Source organism: Lissotriton vulgaris, chromosome 3_1, assembly GCF_964263255.1.
Source record: "Lissotriton vulgaris chromosome 3_1, aLisVul1.2, whole genome shotgun sequence".
Taxonomy (NCBI): Eukaryota; Metazoa; Chordata; class Amphibia; order Caudata; family Salamandridae; genus Lissotriton; species Lissotriton vulgaris.
The window spans coordinates 343,240,454-343,258,070 of NC_141689.1; the positions used below are offsets into that span (position 1 = coordinate 343,240,454).

At 42.4% G+C, this 17,617-nt stretch overlaps 1 protein-coding gene across 1 annotated transcript in view; it reads right to left on the reverse strand.

Moving 5' to 3' along the window:
* Nucleotides 1-2,712: 2,712 nt before the first annotated feature.
* Nucleotides 2,713-17,617, reverse strand: part of GDNF (glial cell derived neurotrophic factor) — a 94,198-nt gene continuing 79,293 nt past the window's right edge. The window contains exon 3 of the mRNA XM_086960550.1: nt 2,713-5,400. Within this exon, the coding sequence (XP_086816676.1) occupies nt 4,916-5,400 (485 nt within the window). The 3' untranslated portion in view covers nt 2,713-4,915. The remainder of the gene's footprint in view (nt 5,401-17,617) is intronic.

Consider the following 17,617-nt stretch of genomic DNA (forward strand, 5'->3'; position numbering starts at 1 on the left):
TCACCAGTGTCATGTTTCCTAGCATTTATTCTATTCTATTTTAATTCCTGGTGGTTACCCTGTGTAGCTGACAGGAAGGTGTTGCGACTTGTTACATTTAAATGAGATATTTTAATATGGCCGATATCTTCCCCGACTGTGCTATGCTAATCTTGTGAGCCGTGGCTGCAATGCCATTTATTTGCTAATGACTTAATCCTTGATCTTTCTATCAAATATTGATTAATTGTTTGATTTTGGCTATTCCCTATGTCAGTATCGTGACTTTAAGTGCCTAGATGTTATCCTTCACATCTGACAGTGAGGTGTTGGGACTGGTTACATTCTAATTTGATATTTCAACATGGCTGACAATTTTCCTGACCAATACCATGCAAAAACCTATTTTGACCCATGGCAGCGATACCATGAGTTCTCCTATGACTTGGTTTTTGCTATTCCTATCCGATATTCACGACTCACCTGTGACTTTAATAAGATATTTATGAATGATAAATACAGTGACGAGGGCAATGACATTTAAATACCAAAAGGGGTAGTTGGAGGGGGTCTATGGCTTTGTTGGCATAACTAGCCATATGAGTTTTATGCAGGTACGCGTTAATTAATATGGAGGGGCAGACTCTGAGGTGCCACTCGAAATGGTCAATGACTTTGCAGATATACGTAATGCAGTAAACGAAATATAGGCGACTGTTGGCCAGTGCGTAATATATATGTTATTTGGAAGCAGAACGAGGGACTTGGGTCAAGCCTGGGCTCTTAATTTTGATTCCTCCCTCTCTTTCCCTTAATTCTTTATGAATAGGGGGAATAGGTTCCCGAACACTGTCTTCTTCATTATTACAGAATGTTTAACTCTGTGCACGTGCACAAATGTTTTTTCAGACCGAGTTTCTTTGTTAAGTCAACCGATCTTTTATATACATCTTCCTGTATCCTGTGACCCAACTATCGAGCTTGTGAGGTATCATCAGCATTATACATTTTCAAGCAGGACTATTTCACTAGCAACAAGGGCCACATGGATTAGAGTTTTCTTATGGAATGGGATAGACTTTTTGGAAACTACAATAGGAAAGGCAGAAAATGTGGGTGGCATGAAATGCAACTTAATGGTGATATCGTTACGAGGCGCGTATACACTACACATACAAATAGTAGCTGCAGTCCATTTGATGCTCCTTTTTTGGTGCCTGGGGAACTTCCTCACCATATACACATGTAATATTGACTTGGAATGATTCAGCTTTCTCTATAACACCGGTGATGACTGAATGTTTTTTCTATCAGGCATTTACCGTGGGCACCCTGATGCCCTTTGTACATTTTCTATCTCCAACAAATCTGAGCTGGAGCCTTTGTGTCTCATGAATTTGGGAATATATTTGATTGTATCAAGATATCTAAGGTTAGACATAAGAGCAAATTGGTGCCACTGGTGTGTATTTGAAATTAATTGTACTCTCCCCTCAACACCTCTGGTGGCTGTGGCCTTGTGTTTACCAGATTTTTTGGTTTCTCTTTATAAGCATACTCATAATTGGTTTTGACTTTTCTGTTCCTTTGTGTGGATTGTTTCTTTTGCTTAGGGAATTCTCTTTGCTCCTATTATGGGCATTACATTTAAGTTCAAACTGGTAAGTCCTTGACTGTGACCACTCACAACATGAGGTATATGAGGAGATTGAGAATCTTCTCTACATTTGAGCCAGTTATGTGTTTTAAGTCACTGGGGATTGTATGGAAATTAAAATAAACAATAAAATTAAAATAAATTAATAATAATCCTAGCTAATTATTATAGTATGTATCCAAAACATGTTTCCCTCTGTTTGTTGTTTATTTTTGTGTCTTTTATTTTATGTTATTCCATTTATATATGTTTTTTTGGTGTGGTTAGTAATGTTTCTCTTTCTGTTTTGTTCTTAGAATTTTACATTTTCCTAATTGTGATTGTCTTTTTCAGTTATTCTTGCTTGAATTGGTGGTGTCTTGTGCCGTGTCTTGATGTATTTATATAAATTTATTTTGATTATTGTGCTGTGTTGTTGATGTGTTTTTATATATTGGTTTTCAGCCCTGATGTGGAACGAAACGCATTGGCTGGACTTTCTGTGTAAACACAAAGAAATTAAATGTGAAAAATAAAGAACTTTCGTCAAAGACATCTAATTGGACTTCCTTTACCTGGTGCACCTCCATTAGCCTCGTATTCTCATATTTCCTAGCAGTCTAGGTCTGCTGGAATGCTTGAAACACTTATTGCTCATATAGGAGGACATAAGTTGGGCAACAGCTGGAATGTTAATGGAATAACAAGGCCTTTCTGAATCAAAACATCCTCATTTTTTGTATTAATCTCCAGCTTGACCGTGTTCGCACTTAAATGCTCAAGATAGCATTGTTGTGATTCTGGTTCATTTTTGTAGGTTTTTAAATAACAGGTGAACAGTTCCTTGTGTTGCTATTGGTTATCTACTTGCTCCACATTCATGTGGTTTCATACTGCCTTAGGAAGCAGGTGTTAATGTTACCCACCTCAGTGGTCCTTATTTTAGGAACCTCATAGGAATTAAAGAAGAAAGTGCTCTTCCAGGATTCAAATCTGTGTCTTACAACATGCAAACTAGTTGATTAAACCACCACACTTATCATTGTATGTAAGTAAATATGTTAGAAGGCTGTTTGTCATAGAAAAAGACAATGCAGTTGATGATAGAAATGAGTTTTATTTTGTAAAAAGTTATAAAATGAATATTGTACAAAAATAAAGTCTGTAGAGAACTTTGGTTGAATGACACAAAATGACGGAGACATGTGAAGTAAAACCTGTAGAGAAGTATGACTATTTTCTTTGATACAGTTGGGAAAATCACAAACTTTACCCTCTTGCTTTAGGGAACATTTAGTTAATTAATAAGCCTGTTGATTGCATGGTGCACATTTATTTGGGCAGGCAGTCCACAACCAGTGAAGCAGCAATAAAGGGTTTATTACCAATGCACCAATTTGAATTAAAACCATTTAAACTGGTGTAGGACCCTATTATTTTGCTCTTGAAAGGCTGATGGAAATTGATGACCATCCGCTTTGTGAACAAGGTACTAATAAAAGGGAAATTTCAAGAAATGCATGTTAACAATCTTCTAATATTGAAAACGTTATTGCACATACTAGCTCTTACTAATATGCCCAGGGCTAACATTTTACAGTGCCAGTTTACTATAAGTACAATGGAAATTATGAGTGGGGCTTTGTTTAAGAATACTGGAAATTATTTCCTTGAAAACTAATAATATCCAGGAACTAGCATTAACAATGCACAAACCGAATGGAGAAATATTTTTGCAGGACTTAATACTTAGCAGAAATTTTAAATTGATGGTGTGGCTGATAGCCTAGGTGCGCTTTGTTACTCGCATTAACCATTTCCCAGCAGCCGAAAGAAGGCTATCTATGTTGAGCCAATTGCAAAGCATTAATATTCTTTGTGCACTCCTTCTCTTACAAAGAAACTCTACCCACCTTGTGTAGAAAGAATGGTTCTTAGTGGATGAGTAATACATGTGTGCCAAGTGGATCATGAAGTATTGTGTTGAATTTGCTACTCTCATCATGTTTTACAAAGTTTTGTTTCTTTTCTGTAATCATTTAGAAATGTCCTGAATATTTTAGACAGAACTTTTTATAGATTAGTCATAATGGTGAAACGTCATCAATAATATGCCAGTGTATGTTAATAACACATTGCTACAACACACTGCAATGTGCTAGCCAGAATAGAGATTGGAAACAAATTATCAGGTTTAGGAAATATTGTTACTAAATATGCATCTTGGGACGTCCTTAATCAACCTTACATACATTTTATTGATATGCAATAGCAAAGTAGTTTTTGTTTAAAAAGGTAAAGTGAGTGATTCTTTTGTTTTTTGTAAATGTTAACACTTGGATTCTTGTTCCCAGCTTAAATCTTGCGAACATGTTCCACTTTGGCACCTTTGAAGAAAGTCTTTAATAAATAAGAAAAGAGAAAAGGTTCATAATTGGACTATAATAAATAACAATAACTTAAATCTCAATAAATATCTATTATATATTTATGAATTTGAATGGATGCATGGCATCAAATAGTCAAGTGTTGGTCGCAATGACCAATCATAGATGTACTGTTATGCAAGAGAAATTAGTCTTTTTTTGTAAACCAGAAGAAATGCCTAGCGTGTTGTGCAGCAGGATACACTAACACCCCACTACACACAATGCTTAAATCCACAATGTCTCGTGAAGGGCAACAGTCCAGTGAGATCTCAGTACTTTAAAACATTACCTGCAAGACTTCGAACAATTACCCCAAACACTTTACAGTTGTCCTTCTCCTCATCCCGCCATAAATTAAACAGTTAAGGCAAGTGTGTCTTGTTTACATTTTGATGTGCTTGTTAAAGTAAAAGACACTCTTCTGTATGTTTCCAAAGGCCATCTTCAAACAGAAAGAACCCTATGATTTTAAATGTTGTTATGTTCAATCACCCAGTAGCAATTCTCATTGTAATGGCAAAAAGTGGTTGAAACAAAATGCTCAAAATACAATATATAGTTGGTTGTGTTCAAGCCTATAAACTGATCTCACCATCCTCTTTGGTTAACCATACCCAACGAAATGGTTAAAGCACATCCACCCATCCATCAATGCTGCCAGACCAGCCATAAACAACTCTTAGTGACTCCTGTCCTATCCGTGGCTCTGGCGCTGGCTATTTCTCCCCTGGAGGCTCCCTTGTCGACTGCATTGCATCGCCCTTGGTCCTCTTCTCCTTCCTCAGAAGGCTTTTTCCTGGGAACCTGATCCCTCTGTTTGCACTACTCGCAGGAATGGAACTACTCACTGTATTGTTGTGATATTAACCAGTCAGACACATCCACATCTTCTTGCGGAATGTTGCCGTAGTGTGTGATAAACCAAGTTATCATCTAAAAATGCAAGGTCATCATCAAAGGCGATGGGTCTGCAACAAGCCTGTTTCACTTTGTCATTTGCAAACTTTTTCTTTCTAGTTAAATTTTTTAAGATTTGGTCATACGTGGTCTCTGGAGCATTGCAGGTCCCACTGCAGTACCGAAAGATAAGCTCCTCTTTGGTTTCATATCCCAGATCCAGGTCAGTCACGTTTAAATGGATTTCCTTTAAAACACAACCCTTGTTCTTTCGCCTTCTGTCTTTTCCTGTCTTTTTAGAGTAATTATCCATATTTGCTGCTACCTTTTGTCGACTCCGCTCCCTTTTTGAAAGACTTTGAGTTTGTCTGTCCGATGATCTCTTCAGTCTCTTAATGGTATCTTGGATATATTCCATCACATCATCAAGTCGATCTGGATAGTGGTCAGGCATATTCGCTGCAAAATAAAATTATAAAATGTAGTTTTACTGCTTGACAACAATGATCATCTACGAGCTTGGGTAATGATCAATATATGATTGAGATAAACTTTACGCTTTATCCAGCTAATCCCATTAAAAGCCTGTGCACAGCATCTAAATGCATCTGGACAATTGTTTGAATCATTTTGTTTGAAAAAACACTTTTGTTACCAAGTGGTGTGAGAAACAATTTATTAAAAAGTAATAAAAACCAAAGCTACAAAAGAAACATGCAGAATTATGGGAGGGAGAAGATACAGGTATAATTATGAGAGGAAGCGAAAACAGATAAAGGACCAACAGAGAATTTCTTCCATTCCAAACTAGCAAAAATCTTTTTCAAATGTAATACAAAATAAGAAGAAAGGAGAATGCCAGATGGGAAATAAGTAGGTATTAATTTGAAAGGTGTTTAATGGGGTGGGTTTTTATCATTGAAAAAAAGCTCCCAAAATCAAAAGAAACTCAAATCCATTAATAAGACAATTTCATTAATTTTCTTCACATTATGAAGAAAACTTTCAAGCAAATTGTTTTCAAACCATTTGAGTAAAAAGGAGTTGTAATTTAAATCATAACATTTTAACTATTATTGATGATTATGCACATAAATTATGGTGATTACGCTCACAAATTATGGTGTGTAATAATTATTTTTCCCACTAGTCAGATATCCTAAAACCTTTTTTTTGTATATATAAGTAAACCACTCCATTATTCCAAATAAGTGTATAGGAACATTTGTTTGTGAAGTGTTCCCGCGTCTTTGCAGGTAGTAGCATGCCCCAGTCTGTAGAAGGTCAGGGATAACCCATATGATGAAACATGCCACCATGGGGCAACCCTGGTGGGTGGGGGTTATTTAAAAGAACATTTTATTTTCCCGTCCTACAAGGAGGTTGCATCTCCATTCTTCTCTAGCAGGAGGGACTTTTCTTTGGTTACTGGATTTCAGTTTGGTGGACGAGTCTACCTCCTTTTGCCTCTACCCTCCCTTAGTGGTTTTGATATGATAATATAAATATAGTCATGCGACTGAGAATACTACTCAGACTGAAAACAGACTCTGGTCTAGGACAGAATCCACTAGGCATGGGCATGAAGGTAACCAATAGCGCTGCAAGGCCATTCTGATGGCAATCTAGTGCTGTACAAATCTCTACTAACATAACATACTGTCAAATGGAAACAATAGGGATTAGGACACCATGCTGTTTGTTAACCCCTACTAAATATTTGAATATGGCAAATGATGCAACAGAATTAATTGTTACCAAAAACAGCCGCTTTGCTTCTGAGCCCAGTGGAGTCTATCTCAATTGTCCGTTTTTTCAGGTTACAGGACATGGGGAACATATTTGAATCCTGTGTGACTTTGTGCCCTTCTTCAAGCCAGGCCTAACTGTCTGCCAAGCATGAAAGGCACTAAGTCTTTTTATAGTGTTTATGTGCAATGCTTAAGCTTAGAAACAAATGTTTTGAGTGTTGATGCCAGCTAAGCGAGCGTGTGAGATTGCCATATTATTTTAGCAGCAGGTTGACATTTGTTGCGCTTTTGTTTAGAGTTTTTCGCACTCGTGCAAACTGCTGTTTTTGTCTGCTGAGTTGGTCCGCTTCTGTGTTGTCTTTCTCTGGCAGGTTAATTGTGTGTAGGCTGATTTTGCTTGAATTGGCCCATTTCCATATTTCTTGAGCTAATTTGCTCAGGGTGAATGATTTCAGTTCTCTGTTTTTTTTTTTAGGTAAAACATAGTCATGGTGTTGTCCATTTGTATTAATACTGTCTTCTTTCCAATATGTGCTTGGAATGCCTTTAGTGCCAGGAACACTGTCGTCATCTCTAGGAAGTTGATGTGCTTTATATTGTTTCATTGACCCCATACTTTCAGGTTTCCTGAATGTGCTCCCCACCCCTTGTGGGATGCATCTGTTGAAATGGTCACGGAGAGAGTTTCTGTCCTGAAAGGTCTGTCTAGTGTTATGTTCTTGGATGCCCACCATTGTATCTCTCTTTGAATCCTTTCTGTTACAACCACTAGATATTTCTAACTCCCTGATGTTGTTTGTGACCAACTGCTGCATAGCCACTCTTGCAGATGGAGCATGTGGAGGCATAAAGGAGTGATGAGGGGAATGCATGATGCTATCATGCCCATGAGCTTCATGACTGTCCTCACTATCAGAGGCTTGTCCTTCTGGTAAATGGCGAGTTTCTTGTTTAATGGTTTGTATTCTTCTTTGACTTGGGTATGCCCATGAAACTTTGGAGTTTAATCTTGCTCCTAAGAAGGTTTTTTATTGTCCTGGCCTTGTGGATGATTTCTTGTGGTTTATAGAAGACCCAATTTTTTTGCAGTGTTGTGATCACTTGATTGATGTGAGTGTAACATCTCAGTTTTGAATTTGCTTTCACAAACCAGCTGTCTAGGTAGGGATAGACTTGTATCCCTCTCCTTCTTAGGGATGCAGCCACCGCTGCTAGGCACTTTGTGAAGACTCTTGGTGCCAATTTTATCCCGAAAGGCAGAACTTTGAATTGGTAGTGAGCGTTCTCGGAGAAGAACCTGAGGTAATTCCTGTGAGCTTGGTTCATGGGGCTGTTGAGATAGGCATCCTTTAGATCTATTGTTGCCATAAAATCTCCCTTTTGTAGCTGTGGGATTACCTCCTGCAGTGTTGCCATCTTGTAGTGCTGTGTGCGAATGAATTTGCTATGAATCTGAGGTCTAAGATGAGTCTTAGCGTGAGGTCTTGATTTGGTACTAGGAAGTAAGGTGAATAGTTTACTTTGAAGTGTTCCCTCCTTGGTACTTTCTCTATTGCTTGTTTTTGCAGGAGATCCTTTATTTCTTGTCTTAATTGTAAGAGTTCTGTTCCTTGTAACTTCTTTTTTGGTGCGTTTGGTGGGGGTTGTTTGTTAGTTCTATACAATAGCTGTGGTGTACCACGTTTAAAATCCAATTGCCTGTGGTGATGTCTTTCCATTACAGTAGGTGGTGTGCTATTCTGCATCCCACTGGTGTTGTGTGGGGGTCTTTTGTTGTGGGCAATTCACTTGGAGTTTGCTCCTCCTCCTCTTGAGGGTTGTCCCCTGCCTCTTCATCTGCCCTGGGCTGACTGCCTTGGCTGCTGTTGCCAGCCTTGGTATCCGGAATGCTATTTCGATTGCTGCCCACTGCCATGAGATTGATGTTGTTGTTGATCTGTTGAGAAAACTCATCTACCTGTGGTTCTTCTGGTGTTAAATCCTCCTCTTTTGAAGGTGCCCCTCTGTTGTAGGGCTCCCATATCTCTGGCAGCCTCATTGTTCTTTTTGTTTGCAGATTGATCCGCTTCACTTCCAAACAGGGTGACTCCTGTGAAGGGCCTGTTGATTATTAAGGTTTGTACCTCTTGTTTGAAGCCTTAAATTCTGAGCCAGGGGTGCCTTCTCAACGTAGTGCCTGTGCACATTTGTCTGCTGGGTGTATCGGCAGCGTCTAGGGCTGATTTATGCAGGTGCCAGCTATTTTATTTCCCTCTTGTATGATAGATTTTGCCCTCTTTCTATCTTCTTCTGGGAGCTTGTTCATCATTTCCTTGATGTCATCCCATTGTTGGTGGCCATACTTGTTAATAAGAGCATTGGAGTTGCAATGTGCCATTGCGTTGCTGCTTGTTTCTCTCTCGTTCTCCCTACCATGTCCATTATTTTGGTTTCTCTCTCTGGAGTTGGCCAGTGGGCATTGCCTCTTCTTCTTGCCGTGGGGACAATGATAGAATTTGGCACTGTGTTTCCCAGAATGTGTTTTGGGTCTATAGTGGATGGCTTGTATTTTTTCTCCACCCTTGGGGTTACCCCCTTTGCTGGGGCTAGCTCCTTGAAAGCCTCCTTGCCCTGGTCCAGGATGCTTGGTAGCATTGGGAGATATTGTGTCCCTTTGGTGGATGGTGGCAAAGTCTCTAGGAGGAAAAGGGAGTCTACTTTCTCCTCCTCTAAGGGGACCCAAAGGTATCAGCTACTCTGTTGATGAGGCTGTTGTAGAAGGCAATGTCGGCTGGTGGCGAAGCCTTTGAGGGAAAGCTACAGACCACCTCTTCTGGGCTTTGTATGTCAAGGTCGTTCCATTTATCCCTGAAAGTCCCAGAGGATTCCTCTTCTTCTGGATCGTTGAGTTCGTCTTCGACGGTTTCCTAGTGCGGTTCCGGGGTTGCCGGAGCTTCGAGGATCACTTCCTCTTCTTTGGCATTTTTGGCGGCGCCAGTGGGTTTCGTGGGAATTTGGAATTCCTTCAGCGCTTTGTTAAACTGCTTTTTTCATTGAAGGAGTGCCACTACTTCTGCTTCGAGGCGCTTTTTCTTTTTCTCCACCTCGAGGGCCCTTTCGACATCTGAGGCCGGGGAGATCCTCTTCTTGGGTGTGGTGGCTTCTGGCTCCGAGGCTGTGGTCTTTCCCTTCGTGGCCTCTCATTCGGCGCTTGCCTTTGTTGATTTAGACAATCTTCCCTTGATGGTATGAGATCTGTGGTTTTCGACGCCTGGGCTGCCTTTTGCACCTTCTTTTCGCGTGGCCCTTGGTTTCCTATGGTTGAGGGTTTCTTGCCTTGTCCGTCTTTTTCTCTGTCACCTTCTTTGCGGTGCGCCTCTTCTTGGCATCTCCTTCGAGGATTTCGATGTCTGATCCCTCGTGGGTTGATTCTGCAGATACTCCCTGGTCGTCCTCGTCGCTTCAGAGGTCTAAGTCCCTCAATGAAATCTATTTCTGGCTTTGGAGCATGGGTGCGTAGTGGTCTTCCCTCTGCTGTCGGCGTACCTTGAGTGTCTTCCACATGAACATCGCGCAGGCCTTGCAGTCCTTATCCTTGCGCTCTCTCTGCAGGCAGAGGTTGCGCTGTGCAAACTTGCACTGTACAAACTTGTGGTGGCACTTAAAGCAAATTTAAAAGGGGTATTTCCCATGGCCCCTACCTCGCCCTCTGTTGATCCATCTGCGTAGTTGCTCCGTCGGGGTCTCCCGACGGAAATAAGGTGTCCGTAGGTCCTTCTTCATCTCCAGTGTTTTTGGTGTCGATGATCAATGTTTTTTTTACTCGAATTCTGTGATTTCTTCAGGGATTTCATCCAAATCTTCGGAGTATCTCCCTTTGCTATCAGACCCAACAGCGGAAAACAGGATCTGAAAATGGCTACCACACACAGGAATTTCCAGGGTGCCGTCTGACGTCACACAAGGGATGGACCTAGCACCAAATGGTAGTCAACGATGCCCCAAGCAAGAAAAACACTATTCCGGGCTCAATCACTAGATGGCAGAATAATGTACAGCATGTGAATCCAGAAAAGGATTCATGCTCCAAAATCATGTGTCTGATACCCTACATATACCTTCCTTATGGCCGTATTGGGAATTATTTTTCCACCAAAAAATGCTTCCGCTTTGCCAGCGGAAATACTGTTAGTGAAAAGGTTTCACTTTAAGGGGAGCACAAAGTCATCTGTTGTCTGCGCGAAGGCTTCCATTGCGCTTGCGGGATGCCTGCCATACTGTAAATATTGTAAGTACTAAATTTACTGTCTTTTATTAAAATAATTCTGCAGAGGTTCAGTGCTTGGATTATGGGCGTAACAAATGAAAATCGCAAAGATGTGCAGGCGATTAGACAAAATGGTCACTTGAAGTGACAGCTCTTTCTGACTTCTATACTACTAAATAACATAGCATGCAGTCTGCACACAAAGGGAATTGTCACCAGTCATAATAAGCAGAGTAATACCTTGCTAATTAGATGTCCAGTCTGTGTTGTGAGGGGGACACTGTCCCCTCAATAATGTCAGCACTTTTCAGACAGAGGGAGGCACAGCTACTCTCAGTTTGCCTGCTCTGTCTCCATGGTCTGGCTCTGACAGACAGTTCCATATGAGTAGTATTACCCCTAGGCAGAGGCTTACAAGTTTGGTGGCGCGTGTGAAGAAAGGATCAGGGACCAGTTTGTATTGACATGTAGGACAGAGCGTGTGCGGGAGGAATTATGGCTGAAAGATGATCCTCCGCTAAGGGAGGTACTGATCATAGCCAGGCAGGTTGAACACATGATGCTGTGTGTGAATGAGATAAAACAAGACAGCGAGAATAAGGTCGTTGAGAATAAGGTCAAAGTGAGTGAAGTGGTGACAGAAAGCGAAGAAGTGTTAGCAGTTAAAGAGCTAAAGAAGGTGCAGAGAGAACAAACTTAGAGCAAAGGGGGGTGGAGCTTTAAAGGTAACTGTTATAGATGCGGCAAGCAAAGACACATGGCGAATGATAGGAATTGCCCCACACTGAAATATACTTGCAGTAAGTGTGGTAAGAAGGATCACTTCAGACAGTACTGCTGGAGTGGTCAAGGATACAAGAAACAGGGAAAAGAAAGTGCTACAAGTTTGTGTGATGAGATTGTTTTACAAGTGCAGGATGGACAAGTTAGCTATCCGAAAGACAGAATAACAATAGAAGAGACTGGTTTAGAAGCACTGTTCGATTCATGTTCTAAAATCACTATCATCAATGCTAAGGAGTTTGAAGGGGTGAAAAAAGGTAAACTAAAGCTGAACAAAATGGATATCAGGCTAGGGGGTTATGGGAATCGTCCCATCAATATGAAGGCCTACTTTTGGGGCACAGTGGGGTACAAAGACAGATTAACAGTCTCCAAGATATATGTATCACTAGTAGGGGATAACATACTAGGTTGGCAAGCACAAAAGGATCTGGGAGTGTACCTCAACCCTAACGAAACCCCCCTAATCTTAGTGCAGGAAATAGAGGTGAGGTCTGGTAACATTGAAGAGGAATTTAAGGAGGTGTTCAGCTGGGAACTTGGGTGCCTCAAAAATTACTCACATAAAATAAATTTGAAGTAGCATGCTGTGCCAGTGGTGGCGAAGGTGAGAAACCTACTAATATCCATACAAGAAGCAGTCAGAGCGGAGCTTGAGAAACTGTGCAACCTAGGGGTGATTGAACCTGTGGAAACAACGGAGTGGCTGGCGCCGATCGTCGCAGCCAGGAAAAAGGATAACTCTGTCCGTATGTGCATAGACCTCAGAGCACTGAATAAAGAGTTCGTGGTAGACAAGTTTCCGCTACCCAACATCACCCAAATGATGAGCAGATTGGAAGGAGCACGAGTGTTCTCGACGTTGGATTTAACCTCTGCCTATTTTCAGATCAGACTTCACGAGGATTCCCAAGAGCTTACGGCGTTCGTGACACCCATGGGGGCCTACAAATTCAAGAGCATGCCGTTCGGCCTAGTCTCGGCTGCATCGGTATTCCAAAGACTGATGAGTAACATTCTCAGCGGCATCCCTGGTGTGTTGTGTTACCAAGACGACGTGCTCATATTTGGTGGAGACAACAGACAACACAACAATAGGTTAAGACAAGTGCTGGCGAGGTTCAGAGAACAGGGCTTAACAGTGAAGAGAGAAAAATGCAGGATTAGGTGTGAGGATCTTGATTTCTCGGGACACAAGATAACGTCTAGAGGCATTCAGCCTAAAGCTGAGCTCCAGGACAGCATAATCGGTTTGGCCCCACCAAAAAACAAGGAAGAAATCAAATCATTCATGGGCATGCTGGAGTTCTACAGCAAGTTTGTGCAGAATTTTGCAAGCAGGACATACGCCATACGCCAACTACAGAAAAGAGACGTGAAGTTCGTGTGGAATGAAGAATGCCAGAGGGAGTTCGAAGAGGTGAAGAAAGCCCTAGCAGGAGCCCCTAGCCTCAAAGCGTTTATGCCAAATAGGAAAACGGTTATGACGACTGATGCGAACTCTAAGGGACTAGGAGTGGTCCTGACCCAGATGGGCGTGGGTGGAGAGGAGACAATAGCCTTCGCATCTAGATCTCTCAAGAAGTCTGAGGTGAACTACTCAGTGATAGAGAAGGAGGCCTTAGCTGTGCACTTGGCTGTGAACAAATTCCGGGACTTCCTCTGGGGTGCAAAGTTCAATCTGAGAACGGATCACAAACCCCTGGTAGAGGTTTTCAACAAAAAAGGACTTGACGCCATCTCAAGTAGAATCAGACGTTGGGTGGTGAATCTTCAGGAGTATACGTTTGATGTAGAATATGTTCCTGGGGCGAAGAATTTGGCCGCTGACTGCCTTTCACGTCTGGTGGGCGAAATGGGAGAACAACAAGTAGGTGGAGACAACGACGAAGATCAGGACGAGACACTGGCAGAAAAGGTATGCGCGATCACCCAAGGAGCTGTAGGTGAGGTAAATTGAAAAGAAGCTCTAAGAAACGATGACCTGTTGATGAAGGCGACTGAGAAGGTAAAGGGTAACTGGAATCACCAAGACAAACAGAATGACACCCTACGACTGTTCTGGATGGTCAAGGACGAACTATCCATCTCCGATGAGTGTCTGTTCTGTGGCACAAGGCTGATCCCTCCCAGTGTGTTAAGGGAATATCTTATCGATCTCGCCCACAAGGGACATTTGGGTATCACCAAAACCAAGCAGAGAATGCGGGAAGACTACTGGTGGCCAAATATGGACAGCATGATATAGAGAAAGGTCAGGGGCTGTATACCATGCACCACGAGTGACAAAGTCCTGAAACAACACACACCTCCCATGCAATGCAGACCACCACCTGTGGGGCCTTGGGAAGAAGTGGCATTGGACATAATAGGGCCGCTCGCAGGTGAACTTCGCACGCCCTACATCCTTGTGCTCGTGGACCTGTATTCCAGGTGGCCAGAGGTGAAGATGGTGTCTGAAATAACCACAAAAGTGGTCATTGAGTTCCTGCAAGAACTGTTTCTCCAGGAAGGTCTACCAAGTAGTCTCCTGACGGACAATGGGGTACAGCCATGCTCGAAAGTGATGGGGGAATTCCTTGAGAACAATGGGATTATGCACAAACGTTGCGCACTGTACCACCCCGAGACCAACGGAATAGATTCAATAAAACGCTCAAAGAAGGCATCCAACTGGCAAGAACCAATGGTCTGAACTGGAAAGAGGAGATGAGAAAACGTCTAGAGGCGTATCGCCTAACTCCTCACCAAACAACGGGGATCACCCCCTTCAAACTACTCAGAGCTAGGAAGCCTAACACGAAGTTACACCAGGTTAGATGGGGTGGCAGAAGGGGTGGACAGGGCACATTAGGGAAACTCAAGGGCTGGACAAGCAGCACAAAGCCATGATAGAGAGGAAAGAAAAGTTTGACAGGCTACACTCGGTGAACGAGGTTGGGTTCAAGGTAGGGGACACAGTAAGAATCAGAGCACCTACAGGCAGAGCGCATTGGTATGAATTCACTAAACCAACGAAGATTGTAAAACTGTTCAAAAATGCGGTAAAGACCCAGGAGGGGAGGATATGGAATCTAGGAAGGGTGGCTAAATGCCACCTCCCTCCCCAGGTCATTGATGAAGAGGTCATGGGTGAGGAGCCGACCCGGGGAGGAAGGGAGCCTACCCGCGAGGGTGTGTAGTGTGTAGTGGAGAACCTCATGCCTCACGCAGAAGTAGGCAGAGGGTAGTTAGGCGCCCCAAACATCTGGAGCAATATGTGACTATGTAATTGCTCACCATGTTGGTGTTCTGTTTCCGATATTACATGTGTTAAAGTTTGTAGGGTAGGGGGATGTGTGGTATCTTCCGATCTGCTGGGACTGCCACTGCTTGGGTCACCCCTGCCCTCTGCACCACCTTGGAACGCGCTGCAGTGACATCACTTAGAATGTCACTGTAGAGAGCGTTCCAAGGCGAGCGCCGCGGAGACCCTTGACGGGGCGTTTGACGCGAGCCAGCTGTGGTTGCGGTCCATATCTGTTAAGCAAACTCGTTTAATAAACTAACTTGTTTATCCTTCATCCGTGACTCATCCATGGTCATTTCTACACAAGACTATCCAGAAGTAGATGCAGTAAAAGTTCCAACTGCAAGAACTACAAATCAGAGACAAAATTATTACCAAGGGAGCGAAGAACACTACACAAAATAAGGTGATAAATGTGTTGCAATTATCCCTTTTAAACGCCTCCTTACTTAAGATTCAAACAGGAACTGACCACAAGAAACAAGCATTGTCATAGCCTATAGGTCTCGCCTTTGGGACCTTATAAGTATTTAGTTATGCAGCACAATATCCTTGGTGCTACAACATCAATCGTTGCATGGCTAAACACTTATAAGGTCCCAAAGGCGAGACATATTGGCTATGCCAATGCTTGTTTACACTGCTGGCGGTTCGGTGCTTGCAATGCATTATGTGTAAGCTGGATTTACCAGTGCTTGTTTTCAAAGTCCCTAATCAAGTTCAACGGAGGCTAAAGGCTGCGATACCACGGACGGCTAACAGAGGCCTTCAATTGGGGTTACATCTTCACATAGAGACTGGGGGAATATGGGAAATGTAAGCACATTTAGTGGCGCTAGAGGGGAGCAAAGCTCGGGACCACAAGAAATGTAAGCGCATTTCATTTTCAGAAGAGCACAGACGTTTTACTGGATTCACGTTTCGTGTACAATCATTTCTATTGAGATTCAACATTCATATTCTAATTTGGGAATATTTTACAAAACTATATAGTAACATCTTGATCTGATTAAGAAACCTGTTTGTGTACTAAATTATCAGATCTCCATTACAAACAGGAGACCTTTCCAAAATTAAACTAGAATACCTTCATCAGCACCACACATAGTGCAACTAATTCAAGTAGATCTGTTTAGTCTGTGAATAGCATTTAGGGCCTTACACGGAGCGTACATGTTTGTTTTACATGTTACACTTAGAGCGGCCTAATTCTAAGTCCTTGGGTACAACCAAAAGAACCAGCTCTTATGTCACATAACAGTTTCAAAATCAATGTCCAATAATTATCGATAACGGACTTTTGCTGCTGCGACAGTTCTATGCTTACACAAATGCATTATGGGTATGACGGATTTGCCATCTATTCTATACAATGGCCTCATTGGAGATTTCCTTCAGACTAAAGACTGCAATTCTACTGACTGCCGACAGAGGGCCACACTCCGGTTTACATCGTCAACCCGGGTCACAGGCTATCTTCGAACTTGGCCTTATTAGACAGCTGTGAGAATAGGAAGTCATCAAATGCACTGAACACGGGGGCGCTGTAGCATCAAACCCCGATTATGAAGATTAGCACAAACAACCGGAAATTACATAGGCCCGGAGAGATCTCTAGTGCAAACCCCTGTCCCTCAAACCCCTCTTCTCTCAGCTTCAATGGACGGACCAGCACCACGGCGCACGTGCGCTCCGATACTGCATCTTGGTTCAGTCGAAGCTGCCTCCAAAATAAGGCCAGGGCTGAAGGCCGCGAAAGGAGGGTGGCTAAAAATAGCATGAAGGATCTGCACAGAGCCCTGCCTGCTGGGAAGGCACCAGGGCCAGTAGGATTGCGTCTATATTTGGGGACTGCTTCAGAGTAGCAGACGATAAGAAAAGAGAACAGGAGGAGTGTGAGCTGATCAGCCAGACGTGTTCTCGGCCTTTGAACGGAAGGAAGGGGGCATCAACCAGAGTTTTAAAGCGCAAGAGATGCCAAAAAAGCAGACACGCGTCTTTAGCGTTATTTTCACTAATATAAATACAAGTGTGCTTATTTTCTCTACTATAAATACAGTGTGCATCATGAGCAGCAGTTACAGTACTTTGAGCCTGTGTGCGATAGATGTCAGGAAATTACATATTTTTAGCTAGACGGGCCGACGTTAATCATTTTTTCCCGCCCGAAGCCCTCTGGTGGAACAATATAACATCAACAATTCGAATAGTCTCTTCAAAGGTAAACCTACTAATATCACAATTCTCAAAGAAAAAAATGGTATTCTTATTAATTCGACATAGTATAAGGACAGTAGAAAATGCTTACGAAATGAAAGAATCAACTGTGACAGGAAAGGGAGTGCTTTCTTTGGCAGCTGACAGAAAACAAGCTGATCTCAGCAAAAAGACAGAAGTGGATGCCTGATTGTGCCCCGGGGGAGCTGCAGGACAGCAAAAATAAAAGCACACGCAAAGCGGCATTTTATTTGCTATGGCAACAAAATGGCGTGGGACTATCCACAGTCCCCACGGACACGTGCATGCTGTTTGCTATGGACAAATGGCGAGAACAGCCATGTTTGTCCATGCAGACGCGTGCATTAAAGTCCTCGGAAGATTTGATTC